General features: G+C 45.9%; 1 protein-coding gene across 1 annotated transcript in view; it reads right to left on the reverse strand.

Annotated features, from left to right (window-relative positions):
- LOC147880170 (uncharacterized) overlaps positions 1–23,382 on the reverse strand; it is a 368,868-nt gene that overhangs the window by 229,999 nt on the left and 115,487 nt on the right. The window contains exons 9-10 of the mRNA XM_087370364.1: positions 9,182–9,340; positions 8,847–8,945 (exon numbers count right to left, since the gene is read on the reverse strand). Of these exons, the coding sequence (XP_087226490.1) occupies positions 8,847–8,945; positions 9,182–9,340 (258 nt within the window). The remainder of the gene's footprint in view (positions 1–8,846; positions 8,946–9,181; positions 9,341–23,382) is intronic.

Here is a 23,382-nt window from a genome sequence, read left to right on the forward strand (position 1 = left end):
AGATCCTCGCCAAGGTCTTGAGTTTGCGGTTATGGATTCATCTTACTGACATCATTCACGACACACAGACCGGGTCAAGAACGTAGCATCTTGGACAACATCTTCACGTTCTAGGAGGTAGTGGATTGGTCCAGGGAGGAGTCACAGCCGTTGGCCGTCCTTCTCTTGGATTTTGAGAAGGCCTACGACAGGGTGCAGTGGTCCTTCCTAGAGGGTACTATGCAGAGATTGGGTTTCTGAGGTAGATGGGTCAGAGGAGTTTCTAAGCTTTATGCAAGGAGCTCTAGCCAGATGCTTATCGGAGGAGACACGCACGAGGCCTTTCTTGTCTCTCTCGATCGGTCCACCAGGGCTGCCCCCTCGCTCCCTTCCCCTTCTTTTTGTGGCAGAGGCTTTGGGATACTACTTGAGATAATAGGTGGCGGGCCTCACGGGATTAAGGCTCCCAATCAGGAAGGAGGAGGAGCTGCTGACTCTGAGTTTGCAGATGACACAGCTTTGTATGTAGAGGGTACCACAACGAGTTTGGAGAGAGTCAGGGGATCCCTGGCTATCTACTGTGAGGCCTCGGGTGCACGGATCAACTGGACAAAGTCCATAGGTTTCTTCACAGGCTCTGAGGAGACACAGGATATTTGTGAGTGGGGGAGCGACTTTGGCTTCAGATGGATTGGTATTGACATCACAGCAGAGTAGCAAATCGTCCTGGTCCTTGAGAGTGTTCGGCGCAAGCTTCTCTACTGGAGTTCGCTCAAACTCTCCCTAGCAGGTCATGCCTTAGTGGCAAACCAAGTCCTTCTTGCCACAGCCTGGTATATCACCTCCTGTTTGTGTTTTCACAGAGGGTGCATTGGGCAGCTTTGACGGTTGGTTCGGAACTTCCTTTGGGCGGGTTCTGACAGCAATCGCTTCATCATCTTCAATGGCATCCCAAACATTCTCCTTCATGAGAAGGAGTTGCACTTTTGTTTGCCATGTGGGGAATCCATCCCCCTTGAATTTTTCCACAAGAAGAGAGTTGGTGGAAATCGAACCCATAAAGCTTGCAGCTAGAAGAGAGAAGAGTGAATGTAGAAGAGGAAGAATGGATAGAATGAGTAGATGGCGGGCACAAGCGAGCAGAGGAAGACATGGCGGGAACAATGGAGCTGCAGGTGGCGGACAAAATAGCAACAGGCAAAGAAAAGGAGCAGCAGATCAGGAGCGGGTGTACAGGCAGGTTGTACGGGCTCTTTGCAGGCCTGTTGTACGGCGCAACAGTCCGTACTGTTGTACGGCTGGCTGTACGACTGGTACGGGCAGAGAAGCGGGCTGTTTTGCTGCTTGCTACGAGATGGGCACAAGGCCAAGAGAGTGGTGCCTATGAGCGGAGCATGGAACTGCCACAAGGAGTTTGAAGAGAGTCAAAGGAGCCCTGGCTATCTATTGTGAGGCCTCGGGTGTGCGGATCAACTGAACAAAGTCCATAGGTTTTTTCACAGGCTCTGAGGAGACACAGGATATTTGTGAGTAGGGAAGCGACTTTGGCTTCAGTTGGATTGGTATTGACATCATAGCAGAGCAGCAAATCGCCTTGGTCGAGCTTCTCTACTGAAGTTCGCTCAAACTCTCCCTAGCAGGTCATGCCTTAGTGGCAAACCGAGTCCTTCTTGCCACAGCCTAGTATATCGCCTCCGGTTTGTGTTTTCACAAAGGGTGCATTGGGCAGCTTTGACGGTTGGTTCGGAATTTCCTTTGGGCAGGTTCAGACAGCAATCGCTTCATCATCTTCGATGGCATCCCAAACATTCTCCTTCATGAGAAGGAGTTGCACTTTTGTTTGCCATGTGGGGACCCCCCTTGAATTTTTCCACAAGAAGAGAGTTGGTGGAAATCGAACCCATAAAGCTAGCAGCTAGGAGAAAGAAAGAAAGAAAGAAAGTGTATTATTGTCCACTAGAGGCCAAAATGGGCCCATAGGACATCAAGAACTCTGCATACAAGATAGCACAAAATCAACGTGCCCCAAATAAGAGGCATCGTCGAATATCATCTAAGTGCTACGCAATAAAATGCAAGTGGAAGTACATAATGTCAAATCTGAGCCTAAATACAGAGTAGACTAGATGCAAGGAAACCGCCCCCGGGTGCAAAATGGGGGGATGAGCACAATATGCCAATGCAAAGATACAAGTCCAGGTGTCACGGAGTCTGAGAACCAAAATAATACTGGAAATCCTGTCCATCGACTCTGCCTCCTGCTATGAGAGTACAAATCTGGGCAAAGGTGAGGTGAGCGGCTGGTGGGGCGAGATCTCCATGAGTAAGTCTCCTCCGAAATGCTGCCATCATCCTGGATCGTCTGGAGATGAAGCGGTGAGTACGTCCCCTATGTAACAAGATCCTGCGGCGTCTACAAACCATCTCATATGTACATCCACATGGTGGAGGCATGTGTCCTGTGTGAGCTCTGCCGTCCTCGTGCTCCTCCTGGTCTCTGTCCTCTGGTATGGCGTGTGCCTGAGCTCTATGAGGCTGGGCTCTATCACGCTCCGGTCTGTGCTCTCTGAGGTAGTCTCGCCGAAGCATAGTGGCCTCCCTGACATAAAGGGCTAGGCAATGCTGATCCTCGTAGTCCATCACTCGTGAGAGAGGTCCAAAGCCATCCGTGAAGAGACAGTGGAATCTACCTCTGATCTCATAGTATAACGGGCATCTGCAAATGAAGTGCTCCTCTGACTCCACCTCTCCCATGGTGCAACAAGGGCAGATCCTGGTCTCTCGTCCTGGTCGCCGTCCATCCTCCATGCGTCGCATCCTACCAGCCTCTATCTCGAGCTGATGCGAAGAGACTCTAAGCTGGCCGAGGGCAATCCTCAGTGAGTGGGACATGTGGATACCTGTATAGCCTGGTGGGATGACAAATCCATCCTCTGAGATCCGAAGGAAGTGGTCACGATATGTGGCCATCTTCACCGGAAGCTGCGTGGGATAAATCCAAGTGCGATACGTATGAAGCTGCAGCAAGTCTGCTCTCGTGACCTGGCTAAGCTCGTGGCGAGTCAACTCGAGATGAGGGGCATCTATGCTGTATCGGAACGGAGGTAGTCTATCCATGTCTAGTCCAAGGGATGTGAGCCACCTAGTGAGTCTGAAGTACCAGCAGTATCGGGTCCCTGATCGTGCCAGAGAGAAGAGTGAATGTAGAAGAGGAAGAATGGACAGAATTAGTAGATGGCAAGCACAAGCAAGTAGAGGAAGAGATGGCGGGCACAATGGAGCTGTAGGTGGCAGACAGAATAGCAACGGGCAGAGAAAAGGAGCGGGCAGATCAGGAGCGGGTGTACGGGCAGGTTGTACAACAGGCATGTTGTACGGCGCAACAATCCATATTGTTGTACATTTGGCTGTACGACTGGTATGGCGCGGGCTGTTTTTCTGCTTGCTATGAGCTGGGCACTAGGCCAAGAGAGTGGCGCCTATGAGCGGAGCATGGAGCTGCCACGAATCATTGGAGCTGAGCTGCCACACGCCATATGAGCTGCCACGAGCCTTGAGTTCAATTGCCATTGTTGATGAGGCTCGAGGTGGAGAAGGCATTCCTCCAAGGGGAATGAGGGAGAGAAGCTTCAATGTCCTCAATCTCTTACCTCAACCTCTTGGAAGATAGCCTAGCTCTGATACCATATGAAGATGCAAGACATGGAATGGAAAGGAAAAGCAAGACTGGGAAAGCATAATGGAAATGAAATAATGCTAGAAAGAAATGTACAACCAAGCAAAGTACTTACATGATCAAGAAAGGCTTGAGGCTTGATACTTTGATACGAGAAAGTACAATGCCTTTATAGGATAGGCATACACACTCTAAGTGTCAAATGTATATGAGATAAGTCCCATAGTGACATGTGGCACTCTAGGATATAAAGTAGTATAGTACTACTCTGGAACACACTAAAAGTTACTCAAATTGACTCCATTTCCTAACAAGCTACATGTGAGCCTATCAGTGCTAGTTCCTCCTACGCATGAGTGCTCTTATCTATGATCTACATGGCATTTTCATCCGATACAAAAAGATATCAGCCACAAGAAAAAAACCCATCACTGCATACAAGATCCTCGCCAATGTCTTGAGTTTGCGGTTATGGCCCCATCTTACTGACATCATTCACGACACACAGACCGGGTTCATCCAGGAACGCAGTATCTTGGACAACATCTTTATGTTCTAGGAGGTAGTGGATTGGGTCCAGGGAGGAGTCATAGCCATTGGCCGTCCTCCTCTTGAATCTCGAGAAGGCCTAGGACATGGTGCAGTGGTTCTTCCTGGACCTTATCGGAGGACACACGTGTGAGGCCTTTCCTCTCTCTCGATTGGTCCGCCAGGGCTTGCCGCTCGCTCCCTTCCGCTTCTTGTTTGTGGCGGAGGCTTTGGGATACTACTTGAGATCATAGGTGGCGGGCCTCACAAGATTGAGGCTCCCAATCAGAAAGGAGTAGCTGCTGCTGACTCTGAGTTTGCAGATGACACGGACTTGTATGTAGAGGGCACCACAACGAGTTTGGAGAGAGTCAGTGGAGCTCTGGCTATCTACTGTGAGGCCTCGGGTGCGCGGATCAACTGGACAAAGTCCATAGGTTTCTTCACCGGCTCTGAGGAGACACAGGATATTTGTGAGTGGGGGAGCGACTTTGACTTCATATTGATTGGTATTGACATCACAGCAGAGCAGCAAATCGCCTTGGTCCTTGAGAGTGTTTGGCACAAGCTTCTCTACTGGAGTTCGCTCAAAATTTCCCTAGCAGATCATGCCTTAGTGGCAAACCAAGTGCTTCTTGCCATGGCCTGTTATATCGCCTCTTGTTTGTGTTTTCACAGAGGGTGCATTGGGCAGCTTTGACGGTTGGTTCGGAACTTCCTTTGGGCAGGTTCGGATGGCACAAGGAACACTAGAGCCCAGGTCGCTTGGCAGACGGTGAACGTCCCACCACTCTGATCATCTGCTGCCAATTAATCCCATCAAGACTCCCATCCATCTCTGGCTCTCTCTCAGTGAGTGCCTGGAGTAGGCATCCAGGTCCTACATAGAAAAAACGGGCTGCGTGCTGCCTTGCTGCATCATCATCCTCAAGGAGACACCAGTACGAGAAAACCGGCCCAACCATCTGCTGTCCGTCCACATGCAAAGTCCCTCCCACCAGGACTCACGGATAGCAAGGTCAATCGCTCTCATCCACTGCCCTTCCCCTCACAGATGCACTACGATGCCAAGCCTAGCCTCTGCCTCCATGAGTAGTTTGTTCCATCTACCAAAGGACCCAGCCGGTCCACTGTCCCACTGTGCCCAACCAATGTGAGTCCGCTATCCGAATGGCACATTGACCCTCCCAGTATCTCAAAGCAAGATGCCCCAAGATGGTGCCTCATGCTTGGGAGGGTAGGCCCTTGAGGGAAGTCCAGTGGGATCCGGGATAGTGGTTCTGGCCCTCCAGGGGCAGCCCTGCCGAGCAGGTGGATGAGGTGCCCTTTGTTTCTACACCGCATGGATTAGCAGGAGGCTTCAAATGAACTTTTTGATGATGATGACCCCTTCAAGGGAGGGGCATTAGTGCCCCGAGATGCCCGTTCTAGGTTGGACGCGGTTATGGTCTAGTTTGTGGCTGAGGAAGATATCCTACTTCTTTTGGCTGGCCGCCCATGGAGGCTTGCCCATCGGCCCGTGGTTGGAGCAGATGCGGGTGGAGGGGCAATGTCACTATTGCTCTGCTGGTTTCCTAGAGACAATCCCGCACTGCCTGTGGAGCTGTCATTGTGCAATGAGGATTGGGATGGGAGCCCTCAAGATTATGACCTATATGCAGAGTCTTCAGAGGGACGATGATTGGGCAATGGTGGCCTGATAAACTGAGGGAGGACACACATCCCAGATTGATGAGATCTCCCCAACTTACCGGATACAGGGTCAGAGCATTCAGAGGATAGAGCTCCATGAGGCGGTCCCTCCTGATAGCCTGGCTCCTCCTTCTCTCCAAAGGACAGCGTATGGGAGGTAGTAGCCAGTATCACTACGTGGAACATTTGGGTTGCTGCAGTCTGGAGGCGATATCCCCGAGTGCAATCTGTTATCCCAATAGTGCTCATGATCTCATCTGTCCACCCACCCCTACCTAGACTCTGCCTGCAACTCTCTCGTAAAGTGCTATGACAGCCCAAATGATCTCTTGGTCATACCCTGTTGGAATATAAAGCCAAAGTGAGTCTAAAATTAGTGTTCTAGGTGTGTTTTATAGTCTAGTGAGTCCTAGACATGCCACGTGTCATATTGGGAGTTATCCCATATACACTATGGCTTTCTAGAGTCTAGTGTCACACTATATAGTGTTGTACTTGTCTATTGTCTATCATATCAGTCAACATCAAGCTATCAATACATTGTCAGTATTTTGGTTATTGCCTCGCACTTGTACTTTCCTTCCTTTCCATTTTTCCTTTCATTATGCTTTCCATATTTCCATTCCGTTCCTAGCTAGCTACCATGTCTCTTCATACCCCAAATCCTATAGGCGACGTATGAGATGGGTTCTCGAGACTGTGTCAAATGCCTTGCGGAAATACACAAAGCAACAACAGACCCTCTGTGCCCTTGCCTTCTCGATGACACACCTGAGCATGAGAATATGATCCATAGTGCCATAATCATGTCGAAAACTAGCATGTCCTACTGCTCTAAGTCCTCAACACTTCGAAAATCGGCTAACCTCAGAATCAAGCGCAGATGCATACATCTTGGACATCACATGTCCAATCATAATGGTCTTGTGATTCTCCAAGCTCATGGGATTCCCTGCCTTGTGGATGGGTGAAATAATGTTATTAGTCCAATTGCATGGAAACCCTAAACAGATAGCTTCATTAAAAAGCTTCGCTAGGATTGGGACCAAGATGTTAATCCCATATGCAATGAACGTAGTGCATAGCCCCTCAGGATCCTTCGCTCGGCCATTCTGACGTTTCATTACGGCATCCCTCACCTCCCCCACAGTGAAGAGAGTACAAGAACTGGGGCGTGGTATATGTGAGAGGTCAGGGGTTGGCTGGTTTTGGATGTCATATAATGTGCGTGCATAATCATACCAGACGTGAGTGTCGGTGAGTGGCGAGGGGGACCGTCCCTCTAGGAATCTCCGCCATAAGTCCTTAGAGTTGTTACCGAACAGAATGTTCAATAGTTCCTCCTCGTTCCGAGGAATGAAATCTAGTTTCTTCCTATGTACCAGTCTACGATACTCGCGTATAGCGTCCCTGGCTCACTCAGAAGGTTGTTTTTGGCTTTGAATCTAAGATGATGGCATAAAGCCTTACACTCTTCATCGTAGCAATTATTACAGGGTATGGTCCCAAGAGGTGGCGGGCGAGTGAAGCGAGTGGTGTGGGGGAAAGCATGGAGGTCATCCTCATGTAGTGAGCAGGTGACCAAGGCAGCTCAATCCTTTAATAGGGGTATGAAGTCAGTGTAAGCAAGGAGTATATATAGATGGTCAGAGTAGGCAGGTGAGTAGAGTTGGTAAGATGAGGTGAAGAAGGAATGAAGAGATTAAGGTAGACTCTCCGTAAGGAAAGAAGGAGAGTATCTTTCTTTGGCCTCCCTCAACCTCATTCCCTTGGAGAAGCAATGAGGAAGGAAGAGAGGAAAGCTAGCTCTGATACCATATGTTAGAACATAGAGGAGTAGGGAGAGGAGGTAGGGTAGGAAGAAGAAGAGGAAAGCAAAGAATGCAACTAATGGAAATGGAAATGGAAAGAATTGAAAAGAGAAATGCAAGGAAGAGGAAAGCAAAGCATGCAACTAATGGAAATGGAAATGGAAAGAATTGAAAAGAGAAATGAAAGTATTAAGTCAATGAAAGACTTACATTGAGAAAGCTTGATGTTGACTCCTATGATGTGACACACAACACAAGTAAACTCTCGTATAATGTAGACACTAGACACTACTAGAACACCAAAGTGTATATGGGATATCTCCCAATATGACACGTGGCATCCATAGGACACACTAGACTAAAACACACACAAAACTCACTCAAATTGACTCCATTTCTTGACATTAACCCCTCTATGGCCTCCAGTTCCTCTTTGGTCATACCTTTTTAACTCAAATCCATGTGGCTCTATCCCAACTGAACGAGACTCACCCCCATTAACATCGCTAAAACCCAATATGCATGCCCCATTGTTGATCTGGTCTACACATCCCATGCTCCACACACAGCCACTTGTTGGCCACTCCAACACTAGCCCTTACTTGTTCTAGTCATCTATCTCTTGGACCCATAGGTTTACAACACAATGTTGATCTCTAGTAGAGTTGCTAGTTATAAAGGGAGTGTAGGAAATCAAACATAGAGGTTAGCTTAAGGAAATGTTTGTCTAATATAGGGTGCAATATAAAATAGAAATTAGGCAGTAAGAATTTGCAAGAGGGATATTGTTAAGGATTTAAAGACAAATTAGTCCTGTTTGAAAGTTTTAAAGCTTTTTATATTACTCTGACAACCAAAGGTCCTCAAAGGACGATCTTCTAGATTTGTAGATAGACTCAAGAATCTTTCCCAAATTTTCATAATAAATTGGTTCCATGGGAATTGTTAGCATGATGTTGCTTCGAAAAGGCAACGTCTTAAACAACTATTTCTATTAAAAAAATTTCAAACTTGGTAAAAGTTGGATTACCTTAGTATTTGAGATTTGTCTTTAATATGTCTTCTTAATACGGGTTCGCGTAATTGATGACAACTACATTCGATGGTGTAGAGAAAACTATTTACCAATAATGGCAATGCAAACTCTAAAGAAATCTCACCAGTAACGTGCACAACAACCTTGCAGCCCCTTGTCGTGTCACTGCTGTCCATCCTAGGAGGTTCTTTCGTACATGGCCTATTAAATCTTCAAGATGATCCTAAAACATATAAAATCTTCCTTTTAAGTACACAATTTTTATAGAAAAGTGACAATTGTTTAGGATGCTTCACGAGATATAGTAATTGCTCTCAAATGGCAAGGATTGTCAAATATGGATTGCGCACACAATAGAAAGAATATGCGGTGGTGAACCAGTGCCTACACGCACTGTCAATGCCAGATGAGGTAGAGTGAGATACCTGTTGAGAGAGATGGACAATAAGGAAAACACACCTGCACCATGCTTTGGCATCCTTTCCCTGGTCTAGCCTTGAAAGGAGCAGGCAAAACGTCTTGATATTGTGTAGACATCTTATCAACCATCTCTATATTGGGCTCACAACTAGCTCTAGACGACTGATCCCTTTCAGCTTGAGCTCTAGCTACGTCCATCTACATATAGCATTTAAAAGTTGCCCAATTCCCCTTGAGTTTGTTAGATATTTGAGTTTTATGAGACTTATCATCATTTTTAAATGTCATTATGGGTTCACATCTGATAAGTAGAAAACACATGCTACGAAAATTTGAACAAAAGAGACCTGTAGTTGTTTCTAAATATAATGAAGTATTGTACTCCTGCAATAGTTGAATAAATTCCAAGTGCTTTTTGAGATTTTGTGTAGGGCAAAGGAAAAGTCAAAGCATGTAAACTAGAAGGATTTCATGCAAGGGAAAGCAATGAGACACTAAAGCCTTATTGGAAAACAACACAATCAGTTGAGAGAAAACCAAACAAAGGAACCCCAGTAAGCAAGCAGATTTTTTTATTTCAGCAGCCCATAAGGACTAAGGACAAGGAAAATACTAAAAAGGAGAAGAATTCAACCGTGTATGAAAAACAAATGAACGTGTACAAGAAACGACAGAAAGAAACCTTCTAAATAAAATTGTGAAATACAGTTAGCTCTTTAAAAGATATTGAACTAGTGGACGTGCTAGCAAGGACAGTTTCTAATCCTATATAGAATGCATCATGCGGGGAGTTCAAAGTGAACTTAGGCGTGTTTTCGTGAGCTGCATCTCCTCCTCCTTGTCAACCCCCTCCTCCACACTGCTGCCCCTACACATCCCTCCCCTTGCACTCTGTTGCTTCCCTCCCCGCCCCTCTCCTTCTGCCCTATAGCCTCTACCCCATCCCCGGCCTGCTCTATTCCCCCTCCCCATTGCTACATTCCCCCTCTCTCCCCTCCCTGCTGCAGCATTCCCCCCACCCCCCTCCGCCCTTTCCCTAAAGTAACATGGTGGAGAGGGAGATCCCAGAGGGTAGGCTAGGGAGAGAGAAGATAATACTCAAATGGAAACATAATGAAAGTGAAAGGAAATGGAAATGAGCACTAGACCAAAATGGAAAGACTCACATTCATAAGCTTGATGTAGACTCCTTGATGTGTGTTGAAGTGACACACGAGTACAATCATATATAGGATAGACTCACACTAGAATACCAAAGTATATGGGATATCTCTCGATATGACATGTGGCACTCACACATCAGACTCTACTAGAACTCTTAGTAGAACACATTAAAACACACTCAACTTGACTTCATGTTCTAACACCCCCCCATGAAGGAAAGGTGATGGACTACTGGAATGGAATCAAGAACAAAACATGAGAATGACAGACTACTAATCTGTGCACCCCCTGTAACTCAAAGGCTAAAGTCTGAGCATGTTCAAAGGTTGATCCAAGCACTCTCATGGCTTGAGACTCAACATGACTCAGAGGCTCATGTCTTAGCATGGCTGCATGACCAGCTCATAGGTCTAGGAATTCACCAACTCAGCCAAGCCTAATAAAGAGACCATATCAAAGCCAATACATGGCTCCTACAATGCATCCCCCTCCTAGCTCCAAAACAGGGTGACATGGAGCCACACACCATAGATAGCAAAACATTATTTTAGGAGGACTATCCACAGTTGAGAACCTTTATTGACTCATAGAGATTATTACATTCAATTTTTGGGAGACTACCTAGGGTAGAGTACATGGCCATATACATCAAGTTCATGGACATTTTTTAGAAGACATATTCATTATCCTCATCTACCTCCTGAGGAAAGGATAGATCTCATAGATAAGCAGTGAGAAAAAAGTTGGTGTTGGAGTGTCATCATCTTCTTCTTCACTAGTGGCAGCTGCAGCCAAGCTAGCGTGCTCCTTGGATTGTTATTTGGCAAGCTTCTGAAAACAACGGTCCTCTATATGGCCAAGCTTCTTATAATACGTACATTTGAAAGGTTGGAATGGATTCTTACCCTTGGAATATAATTCATGCTCCTCGGGACATCTTTGTGCCTTCATTCATGATCGAGAAGCATTGTAACCATTTCATCAAAGGACACATCCCATGCTATACGAAGCATTGGTATGATATCATGAGATTGAGGAATATCCTCAATGCTAGAAAGGAGGACAGCCACCTGATCATCATCCCCAATAAGGGACTTCAAAGCAGCAAGTCGAGTGATGAGGGATTCCATATGATTCAACTGAGCACTAAGAGAATCTCCATGCTTCATATGGAGCTTAAATACTTTGGAATTGATAATTTTGTTGCCAAATAAGCGCTCTAGCTTGTCTCACAATTCATGTGCAATGTCATCAAAATCCAAGCGATGAATAATGTCATCAGACAAACCCAAACTAATGATAGAAAGAGCTTTCTCATTGAGAGTTTCCCATGCTTGAATTTTCTTTTCATCAGATTCAGGTTTCTTGTTTTGCGCACTAATCACATTCCACACATCTTCGTTCATAAGCAGAAGCCTCAGCTTGGTTTGTCAAGTAGGAAAGTTCTTACCAGAAACATTTTCAATGACAAATTCCTGCTATGTGATACTCCATGTATGCTCCAAATGTTGCAGCAATACGGGCTGAAGTGCGAGCTTGGAGCAAAGAATAGAATATTATGGCTGTGGCAGTAGCTCAGCTTGCAGTCGGGGCAAAAAACAGCCAAGAGAAGGCATTGGAACTGAGGCAAAATTAGGAGCTGGAAATGAGGCGGAAATAGCAACAGTAGATGGTGGATTTAGCAGCTGGAGTTGGGGCTGAAAGAGCAGCAATAGATGGCGACATTTTCAAGGCTGATGGTGCAGCAAACCAGAGGCTAATGGCACAAAAAATCTGCAGCAAACTTGAGGCTGATGGTTGCAGCAAAATTCCGTAGACAAAACACGAAGCAGCTCCATGAATCACCTCCATGAATCAGCTCCAATGTCATAGATCAGCAGCTCATAGAGAGGCTAAGGGTGGAAAGAAAAAGGGCTTCCTTCCAAGAGGAGAAGAGGGAGAGTAGTTCTACGAGGGAGACGAGTTCTCCACCATGTACTCTACCCTGAACCTTGGAACCTCTTCTAAACTCTGGAACCTCTTCTAAACCTTGGAACCTCCTTCTAACCCTGTAACCTCTTCTAAACCTTGGAACCTCCTTCTAACCCTGGAACCTCCTTCTAAACTCTGGAACCTCCTTATAACCCTTAAACTCCTCCTAAACCCTTACAACCCCCAATGAAGGCGAAAGCCTTCACTACTTCAACCATGATGATACACGTTCCTTTTACCCTGAACCTTGGAACCTCTTCTAAACTCTGGAACCTCTTCTAAACCTTGGAACCTCCTTCTAACCCTGGAATCTCTTCTAAACCATGGAACCTCCTTCTAAACTCTGGAACCTCCTTCTAACCCTTAAACTCCTCCTAAACCCTGCAACCCCCAATGAAGGCGAAAGCCTTTATTACTTCAACCATGATGATATACGTTCCTTTTACACATGCATGCACTATGTTTGCTTACCACACTCAAGCCTACGTCTCTCACCAAAACACGACTCAAGGTCCTAAGCTACACGTATACTACAAACGACAACCCCAATATATCTGTAGGTGACAAAAAGCCTCGGAACCCTGCATACTGAGAATACCCTGCTCTTCCTACGGAAGCTGTAAGAAAGAGGCAACAAAGAGGAGCGGCACAAATTTCCTTTGGTCTAGATTTAGATGAAGCGCAACATCCTATTAGTCATTTCTTTCCCAACTCTTCAGTAATGAGCTGTTTCGTTGGCCACACTTTCAGACTTGGGAACTCGTTCGTCCCCATCTTCCTCGCTCCCTCTATAGGCTACGATGATCTGAAAAAAGAGAGCAGCCAGCCCGGTGATCCTTTGAGCAGATGTAGTTGCATATGACTAAAGAGATTGACGAAGTTGGTGTGGAGATGAAAGGAGAGAAGAGAAAAGATCCTCCTGGGCTGCATTAGCGCTTACCATCCACCATTTTCCTTGTAACTACTTGAATCACAACTGTATGGCTGCTCTAAATCTAAGCTCTGTGCTCCATGGTCAATTCAAATCCATAGGGTCGTAGAAAACGGATTCTAAATTCACCAATCTACCTCTATTGGCTTGTTTGCAATGCTTTATTCGTGCATAAAATTGTAGGCAGTCCGGATGCCATTGCCAGTTATTACCATAAGGATCGTTTTCCTAGCATCTTCTTATCCAAATACGTGGTTGATATTATTTTGATCGTCACACTACACAGTTTCACCGAAGCAACGTAGATGTGATTTAGAAGGAATCATTAAAGATAACCAACGTGTAGGAGATGGTTTGACGGATGGTGGTACTCAGGAACAACCTTTTGAGTAGGGTGGAAATGGAGCCAACGTAGGGCTTGTAAGAGTTGAAATGCTACCTCAAAAGAACCAAAGTTGTATAGAATCCAAACCAATGGAAATTTGAGAATAGTGGAAGCATGTCTAGTAGCAAAACCGGAAGCAGTTGCTGGCATAATCCATAGCATCATTTCATTGAACCGGTGAGCGACTATTAGAGTTGTTGATTGTAGATTGTCCAAAGCAAACTTACTTGTGTCTTAATGTAGAGAAGCTTTTGGGCAAACTTAACTGTGTCTTAATGTAGAGAAGCTACTTAAAAAACGAATGGAATCTAGAAATGAATTCAAAGAGGAAGGTAGAACAGCTTGAATTGATTGTCTCCCAAGGGATGGAAGGAATCCCCACCATGGATTGTCATTAATTGGTTTACAAGATTGTTTTGAATTGAGCGTTATGTTCATAGTTCGAGCTATGGAGCTTTGAGGGGGCCGAGATTGAGGACTATAGAGGGAAAGTAAAGGCACAAGGGAGGGAAGAGGAGCGTGAGCAGTGTGAGGGAGGGATTTGTGAATGAGATGAGAGGTGAAGTGAAGGGCATGAGGGAGGGAGAGGTGGTAGGGCAAGGTAATGGGGGAGGGAGACTCAATTTCTGTCGATCAAGAAGAGATAGGAGAGGGTGAAGGATAGATGAACAGCCAAGAGAAGAGGCTGAGTGATGTGAGGGGTGAGGGAAATCTAAGATTTCAGTCAAGGGGGTGAGGGACAGGTTTCTCAGAATGGGTGTGGGAAAGCAAAAGAAAGGGAGGGATAGTAGAAAACATTAGAATAGAGGAAGTCAAGAGATAGTTCTTGAGAGAAGAGTGAAAGACAGATAGGTAGAAAAACTAAGAGGGGGGAAATAAGTGGGGGGAAGAGGAGAGTGTGTGAGGAGTGAGAGAATATGGAAACAGGAACAGGTAGTATTGAAGGGAAATGGGGAGAAGAGAGATGAGAGAGTGGAAGAAGGGGGTAGAGAGAAATGATAACTTGACGGAAAGCTTAAATGACAGAAATAAAAAATGATAGAAAATAAAGAGAGAAGGGGAGATGATCACTTTCAATCGCTTCCTGCAAAACTCTCTTGATGTTTCGGGATTGTCGACGAAGACAATGGATGGTGGACGAAGACAATGGATGGTGGATTGTCGACGAAGACAATGGATGGCTAGGTCATTGCAGTGAGAGGGGGGTGAGAACCTTTAATCATCGATTGCCCATAACTTTTGGTGGATGTGTCAGAATGTGCATCCGTAAAAAGCAGAAATGTTCAGAAGAGTTGGAAAAATTTTAGCTCTCCTAGCTCTTGAGTAATATGTTCATGAAAGTTTGAAAGAGTTTGTTTTTTACACATACATGCGTATGTTTACTCGTTACTTGAGACATTAGTCTCCCCGGTAGTGGCACCAAATATTGGTTCTTTCCCATGGCTTCCGCGGGAAGAGCAGGGTATTCTCAGTATTATGCAGGGTTTTTTATCACCTACAGATATATCAGGATTGTCGTTTATAGGATATGTGTAGCTTAGGACCTCGAGTCGTGTTCCGATGAGAGACTTAGGCTTAAGTGTGGTAAGCAAACATAGTGCATGCATGTGTAAAAGGAACTTGTATCATCATGGTTGAGGTAATGAAGGCTTTCGTCTTCATTGGGGGTTGCAGGGTTTAGGAGGAGTTTAAGGGTTAGAAGTAGGTTCCAGGGTTTAGAAGAGGTTCCAGGGTTAGAAGGAGTTCCAAGGTTTAGAAGGAGGTTCCAAGGTTTAGAGAGAGATTCCAGAGTTTAGAAGGAGATTCCAGAGTTTAGAAGGAGGTTCCAGAGTTTAGAAGAGGTTCCAAGGTTTAGAGTAGAGTACATGGTGGAGAACTCGTCTCACTTGTAGATCATGGAGATTAAGGGTTGAGGAACTAAGGGTTTAGGGGGAGCATAGGAGTGGGAGAGGAAGAAGGTGTAAGAGCATGGGGGAAAGAAGAGAGAGGAGCGAGGAGGAGGAGAAGGAGGAGGAGGAGAAGGGAGGAGGAGAAGGGAGGAGGAGGAGGAGGAGGGAGGAGGAGAAGGAGGAAGAGGAAGGAGGAGGAGGGAGGAGGAGAGGGAGAGGATGGGTTGCAAGGTTGGAGGAGAGGGGAGGAGCAGTTGCAAGGTTAGGAAATGCTTTTGGATGTGGAGTGCAAGGAAGCATAGACACTTGAGACAATTGCTTGGAATACCAAAGTAGAACTCAATACAATGCCCCAAAGAGTGTGGGCTTCATTCCATTATGGGGTATTTATACAAGTTGGAGAGCTTCTCTCTCTGCATGTAGGAATTGTAAGACATTCTCTCTCTACCTGTAGAACTTGCATATAGAAGTTGCATGTAGAACTCGCATGTAGGAGTTGCATATAGAACTCGCATGTAAGAGTTGCATGTAGAACTCGCATGTAGGAGTTGCTTATAGGAGTTGCATGTAGAACTTGCATGTAGAACTCACATGTAGGAGTTGCATGTAGAACTTGCATGTAGGAGTGGCATGTAGAAGTCGCATGTAGAACTCGCATGTAGGACTCGTATGTAGGAGTCGCATGTAGAACTTGCATGTAGAGCTCGCATGTAGGAGTTGCATGTAGAACTCGCATGTAGGAGTTGCATGTAGGAATCGTATGTAGAACTTGCAAGTTGGATTTCTAAGAGGGATTATTTCTAGCCTTATGCAAGTACAAGCAGAGCTTTGCCGCTACTCTACACACACATTCTGTTCCACCTAAGTCCATGTTGGCACAGAGACAACAATAGATGACTTCTCCAAGTTCACATGGCTTTTTCTCATGAAGTAAAAATTTGAGGTGTTCTATTGGTTTCAGGAGTTCAAAGCTATGGCTGAGAACCAAACCAATTCTAGAATTGGAACACTCAACTCGGATAGAGGGAGAGAGTACATGTCACATGCATTCCAAGGATTTTTGAAGCAGCATGGGATTAAACATCACTTGACATGCCCTTACACACCACAGCAAAATCCACTCCATGAGAGGAAGAATCGTACTCTCATGGAGATGACGAGACGCATGTTGAAAGTCTCAAAGGCTTTTTGGGGAGAAGCAATTGTGACAGCCACTTACATTCAGAACAGATGCCCTACCAAAGCTTTGGTTAATGTGACTCCATTTGAGGCTTTGTATGGCTTTAAGCCAAAGGTTAGTCATTTCAGAGTTTTTAGCTCAGTGGCATGTGCTTTGGTTCTAGATGCACATCAGACAAAGCTTGATTGACAAGAGTGTCAAATGCATTTTTGTGGGGTATAGCACTGAAAGCAGGGGATTTAGGCTTTATAATCCTGCTACCAAGAAGGTAATAATCAACAGAGATGTTCTCTTTGTTGAGAATGAGTGCATGCAGCCTGCTAGTGCAGACTTGCCACCATACGATGACACCCCTTTGGACATCATCCAGTTTGAGGATGATGAGATGGAGTCTTTGATGGAATATCTCAAGGTGTATGCCCCAGGCACACCTTGGTTTCTATGTGTGTGTGCTAGAGGCATAGTTAGGTGCCCATAAGCACTGTTAGGTGGTGGTAGAAGCCACATAGGATGATTGAGAGAATCTAGGAGCAGATTGAGGAGATGATTGTGGAGCTCAGAGGTCATCAGTGATGTCAGTGATCATGTAAGAGGTGCCTACTTAAGGACCTCACCTTTCTTCATTCCATAAGTAAGAATTCTCAGTTTGTGTTCACTCCATGCTTTCCTTTCAGTTCACCGACATGGTATCAGAGCACTTTGATCCTCCTTGAGCCCACTTGTGCCACATCATCTTCTTCTTCTCCATCTTCTTCTTCTTCATCTTCACCATTTCTTCCCTTTCTTCCCAAATCTTGCTAAAGCTTGTTCTCCCTCAGTTCTCCGCCATTCTCCAAGCCCTTCCTGCTGGAGATACCCCTCATTTGGGCAAACTTCCACCTACAAGGAATTGAAGAAAAGACATCTCTGCTAGTCACCATTCCCCAAACTCTGCATTTTTTTGTCATTTTTCTGTTGCAGAATACTCCCTGCCTGCTGCACCATTGCTCTAGCCCTCTTAGGAGTAGATGGGCGACCTCAAGACGAACATTTTGAGTCACTTTACAGCCCATTTGGTTCAGTAATGAAGGAGAAAACGTCAAAACACATGTTCAGCCTGCAGCAACTCCCTCGGGCAATATCACGCGCCATTTCGCCCAACCTCTGTGCTGGATCTTCTCTGGTATATGAGCTTTCTTTTGCTTTAGAAAGCCCTTTTTTCTTTGCTTTGAAGAGTGAGATAGAAGCCCTCCAAGTTCAGGCCTCTGTTTTGGAAAGTTTTGACAAGGTTATGAGTTTGATGCTACATTAGATGCTACTTTAGCATTTCTGATATTTTAAAGTATTGAAAATACCTGGATTTGCTTGGAATACTTTCATTTAGTCACCTCTATGAAGCATGCAAGTGAAAACATCATTGATTTGTAGTATGGATTTTGGTTGCAAGCCTTTGCTACTCTAGATGCTTTTCTGCTGCTTTTCTGAGAGTAAAAGTCTGACAGATAGGCAAAAACTGCTAGCAGAAACAATCTCTGCAACTGTGCTTTAAAAAAAAAAAAAAACAGTAACCAGATGGGTAACTGCTGGTTACTCTAACTAGACTGACTGGTTCTGGTTAGGTTAGTCTGCAACTAGACTAACTGGACTGGTCACAGTCTGGTTACAGTGACCAGACTGGTCTGGTTGGGTCAACTAACTGGACCTCTAACCAGTCCACTAACCAAGGTGAGGTTAGCTTAACCTCAAGTCTGCCACATTAGCCACCTGTCTGCCATGTGTCAGTGCCACATCAGCATCTGATCTGGCTGCCACATGTACTGCCATGTCAGCACCCCTCGGGCCTGCATGCCACATCAGCAACTTGCCACGTCAGTTTGTCTGATTGCCTGTGTGACACGTGTCAACTGTGAGCCTCCTGCACGGAAATGGAACGATGGCTTGACCTGTGCCTAGCCAGCAATAGCGTCTCGGTGCCAATTAATCATCTGCACGCACATACATCCAAAACTCCTTACGACGCACGTGAATTCCCATTGGAAAGTCTTCTGTCAGATGTCAGCATACGACGACTCAGAATTTACAGGGCTTTGGCGTTGAAATCAGGATGGAGCCATGACTGCGTACACCAGAGCATGTTTCTCCTACGATCGACAATTTCTTTCTCTCCCCTGGAACGAAGCAGTACATCTCCGACACTATTCGAAATGATGATGCAAGAATAGGATACGCAGGTTACACCTTTGGCTGGCCTACAGAATTATCAAGCTCAATGCAACGCCAAGCACCTCTCAATACAATTGTCTGGAAGTCCCAGAAATCGGTTAGCAGCCAACATCCATCAAAATGGTAGTATTGATGTCTTCAATCCTGGACCATTACAAGGATATCTCGGACACCATCTCTTGGGTTTGGGGTACGCTATGCGTGCAACTCCAGAATTAACGCTACCCTCAAGGCTTCAACATCATGATTCAAAACCTGCACTACAATTTGGCGTCCAATTCTCTCAGACCGTCATCTCCAAGGAAAGAGAAAGAGGCAGTACAGGAAACAGAAAAGAGGCAGTAAAGGAAACAGAAAATAGAAAAGGGCAAAAAGAGGCAGTTTTGAGCAGAGAATTTAGCACTTCCAGGAGTGAGGAGATGCCACAAACAAGGAGCTCTACCATGGCCCTCCAAGGAGCAAAAGTAGAGAAAGATAAAAGCATAGGCAGCAGTACAAGAGCTGAAGAGGCAAGTTCTTCTTTACCCTTAACATCTCCTTCCCCACCACCTCCAACGACCTCCCTTGCCTCCACCCCAACCCTTTCCTACCCACCTACTTTACTCAATCCTCCTGTGGCTCCTACCCCATCTCCTTTACTTCCATCTCCCCCATCACTCCCGGTTACCTCCCTTGCCTCAATCCCAACCCTTTCCTACCCACCTCCTCCACTCAATCCTCCTCCTCCCCCTCCTTCAGCTTCACCTCCACCTCTTGCTCCCGTTCATTCCTCCCTAGCCCTTTCCCTTGCTTATTCCTCCCCTCCCCTACTCCCTACCCATCCTCTTCCTTCCTCTTCCTTCCCTTCCCTATTCCCTACCCAGCCTCTTCCCTCCTCTTCTTCCCCTCCCCTAGTCCCTACCACCCAGCTTCTTCCCACCTCTTCCCACCGACCCTCCCTTTCAGCCCCTTCCTCCCCTAGTGTAGGCTCCTCTTCGGTCCCTGACTCCCTACTTCCTCCTACCGGATCTCTCTCTTCAGGTCACTGTTTATTTGGGCACGGATTTGGACCTCTCTCTCGGATTATGGAGTATGAGGATCAGTATTGCTTAGCGTTGTTCATCAGGGAGATCACCAGATACAGAGAGAGATTCCTCAGAGAGCACCGTCGCATCCCTGCCAGAGACCTAGTTATTCATGAGGAGCAGGACGAGGCGCAGGACCATGAGCACAGAGATAGCCCATCTTGCCAGAGAGCACCGATGGTTCCACCCCGAGGATGTACATATGATATGATCCGGCAGCACCGCAGGATGATCTTACACAGAGGCGGTACCCGTCGCTTTATTTCTAGACGACGGAGGATGATGGCAGATTTTCGGAGGAGATTGCTCCATGGAGACTTGGCACCGCCAGCAGCCCACTTGACACTTGCCCAGATCTTCACACTACTGGCAGGAGGCATGGTCGATGGCCATGACTTCCATCATTTCTTTGGATCACAGACCCCTTAGGGAAGACGATGTTCCTCATATTTCATATTTCATATTTTACATTTTGTATCTAGGCATTTTTGGTACTCTATTTCATTTCATTTTGTATCTAGGATTTTTGTAGCCATTTTTGGCATCTTAGCTGTATTACGATGAGGCCACCTAGTTGGCGCATCGTTGATGATGTATTTTCCTTTCGGATGATTTTGTGTCCCATAGGCCATGTATGGCCTTCCGTGGACCTTTAATAAAATTTCTTTCTTTCTTTTCTTTCTCTCTCTCTCTCTCTCTCTCTCTCTACACACTGCTAGGGCCCAAGACAACATGTCGGGCTGGACCCCCCGAAGGTATTTTATTTCTTGAAGAGAATCTGTTACAAGAGTTCAGCGTAGAGTTGTCTTATACATCCCAAAAATCCAAAACGTGAATCATTCATTACAAGAGCTTCAAGCTCATTTCAAATTGGCAACATGCCACTTGTCTAAAATCTAGACTAAGCCCTATTACATGCCACTAAGGGCCACTCTGGAGTCTTCAAAGCACTTGGTCACACGAACCGGCTCCTAGATGCTTGTTAGGCTCCCGTAGCACTTAGGAAAAATAACTCTTCCTAGTACCTGCAGCAATTAATTAAAGCACACCACCATGGCACCCATTAATTGTTAGCGCTTTGCATGCAAATAACACACTGTGGACTAATTCTAGTCACGGTGGGTGTCCCCACTAAACACATGTGCACACCTAACAAATATAAAAATATATATTTATTCTCTGGTTGACCAGAGTCAACACTCTTGATTATAATTAAGGAGCTTTGACCAAGGGTCGAGGCGCCTTAATTATAGCCAAGTCTCTCCAACCGAAGTTGGCACATCTTGGTTAACTGTGGTTAACCCTCTTGGCGTATGCTAAGTCTCGTTGACCGAAGTCAACACTCTCTGACCGTAGTCAGCTCTGTGGTTCTCTGGTTAACCGCAGTTAACCCTCTTGGTAATAAACCAAGTCTCCCCGACTGAAGTCAGGTTTACTTGACTAGAGTCAAGTATCTTTGACCGTGGTCAATCCTTTGACCATTTAAAGAATTCTTTGACCATAATTAACACATATAAAACTCTTTAATTATGATCAAATAAATGGTCAACTGTACTTTGACTTAGGATATTTACACTGTGGTGACATATCAGGGGCCCTAGGGCCACTGGTGCAAGAAGTATTACCGGAGGCCTAGGGCCACTAGTGCGAGAAGCAAGTAAGACATGCCATAGATGTCACTGATGGTGCATAGGCGAGTGCTAGTCGATGGTGTCAACTATGTGCAAGCAGTACAAGTGCAGAAGTGATGTGAGCAAGAAGAAGACTAAAGCAAAACAAGATCATAAAAGCCAACCCTCGACATGAACGGAGCAAAACTCCAACCACATGACACAGGGTCCATTGTAGACTCCTTGGCATGAAAGGCATACTCTGCTCTCTGATCTAAGAATGACTACTGCTAAACCCTTGCTGCAGCAAGGTGCTCCTGAACCCAAGCATTTGTATGCCTCTTCTGCTCTTCCCTGTGAAGAGCAGCCAACTGCTGGTGGATACCTATCTCTCGCCTGAGAATCTCACCTCTCCTGAATCGAGCAAATACTGAGTGTTTGAGGGGAGGGGTTCCTATCCTTCCGGAGGCCAAAGGCCACTTGCGTGAGAAGCATGAGTTTTGCAATGCTCTAATGCAATGGATCACGTAGAGCACACCGTGCAGTAGTGTGCGAGTGTCGTATGCTATACTGCAGTGAATGACGACGTACGAGTGCACTCGTACGAGTGCACTATGCTAAATGACAATCACCGGCGAACTCCACAACATAAGCAGAATAAGAAAATCCTACACTGGTGAACAATCCCCATATCGGGAAGAGACAAGAGAGATGAGAAAGTGACCGAGTTGGCCAAAGTACATATCACTGGACTAGTGTCCCCAGGTCACAAGTCGCAAGTCACAAGAATACACAGGTCTATCCCCATAGTAGACAGAGGGTACACGCAAGTCTCTCCACATTCTCTCCTTGGTGAGCTCGTAGCTCTAGCCTCTATCTCTCCTCACTCTCCTCTCTTTCGCTCCAGTGCCGAATGCTGAATGAATTTTCCTCTCTCCCCCTTCTCCTTCATCCTCATCCCCCGCCTTGGAGGGTCCCTTCTTCGCTGAGAATCCCCCTCTTTCTTCCCATTGGTCATCCTCTTATCTCCTTAGCTGTTGAGGATAGCCGTTGCGCTGCTGGCTCTCTTGATGGCTACGGCGACTTCCTGACTCCCTGACTCACCAGCCTGATGGTGTAAATTCTCCATGTGCAGATGAGCTGGATCACCGCACCACTGCACCACTGTATCACTGAACCACTGTGTAAATGTAAATACTCCTGACTGCTCCATGTGCTAAGCTCACTCTCCATGTGCACAGCTCTTGATGAGATCACTTTGGACATGATACTCCTGGTCGACCTGTGGTTGACATGTGTCGTTACATGATTGCCTCGGATAGTACTGCTGGATGATAAACCCGTGTGATCGCGTGGCTAACTTGTGTTGACACATAGTCAACATGTGGTCAAGAGATGTCATCATGTGGTCAATGCCTGTCGACAGGTGGTCGTCGTGTGATAAGGTAACAGTTTCCCCCGCCACGATCATTCACCGTCGCGGTGAATAGAAATGGAGGACGAATCCGTCAAAGGAAAAATAAAAAAGAACTTACAAACCATTGATATGGTGATGGAGTAGGAAAAGGAAATGGTACAGACCATGTGGTTGGCCGTGGGAGTAATTTAAGATTTGTATTAAGTTGAAATAGGAAAAATAAGCTGCTGCATGATGAGGGACAGCATGGAAAATTGCAAAAAAAACTGAGTACATCTTGAGGTAAAACACTGATATTTACAGTGAGGGCCAAGCAGCTTGGCAAAATCTAACAGTGCAAAAAAAAAAAAACCCAAACAGCTATGTATCAACCCTTGAATGAGATTACTGAGGGTGGTAATCAGCAGCCTATTCCTCTGCCTCCTCT

Source organism: Dipteris shenzhenensis, chromosome 32 (assembly GCF_047967505.1).
Source record: "Dipteris shenzhenensis isolate YYH24624 ecotype China chromosome 32, Dip_SZ_1.0, whole genome shotgun sequence".
Classification (NCBI taxonomy): domain Eukaryota; kingdom Viridiplantae; phylum Streptophyta; class Polypodiopsida; order Gleicheniales; family Dipteridaceae; genus Dipteris; species Dipteris shenzhenensis.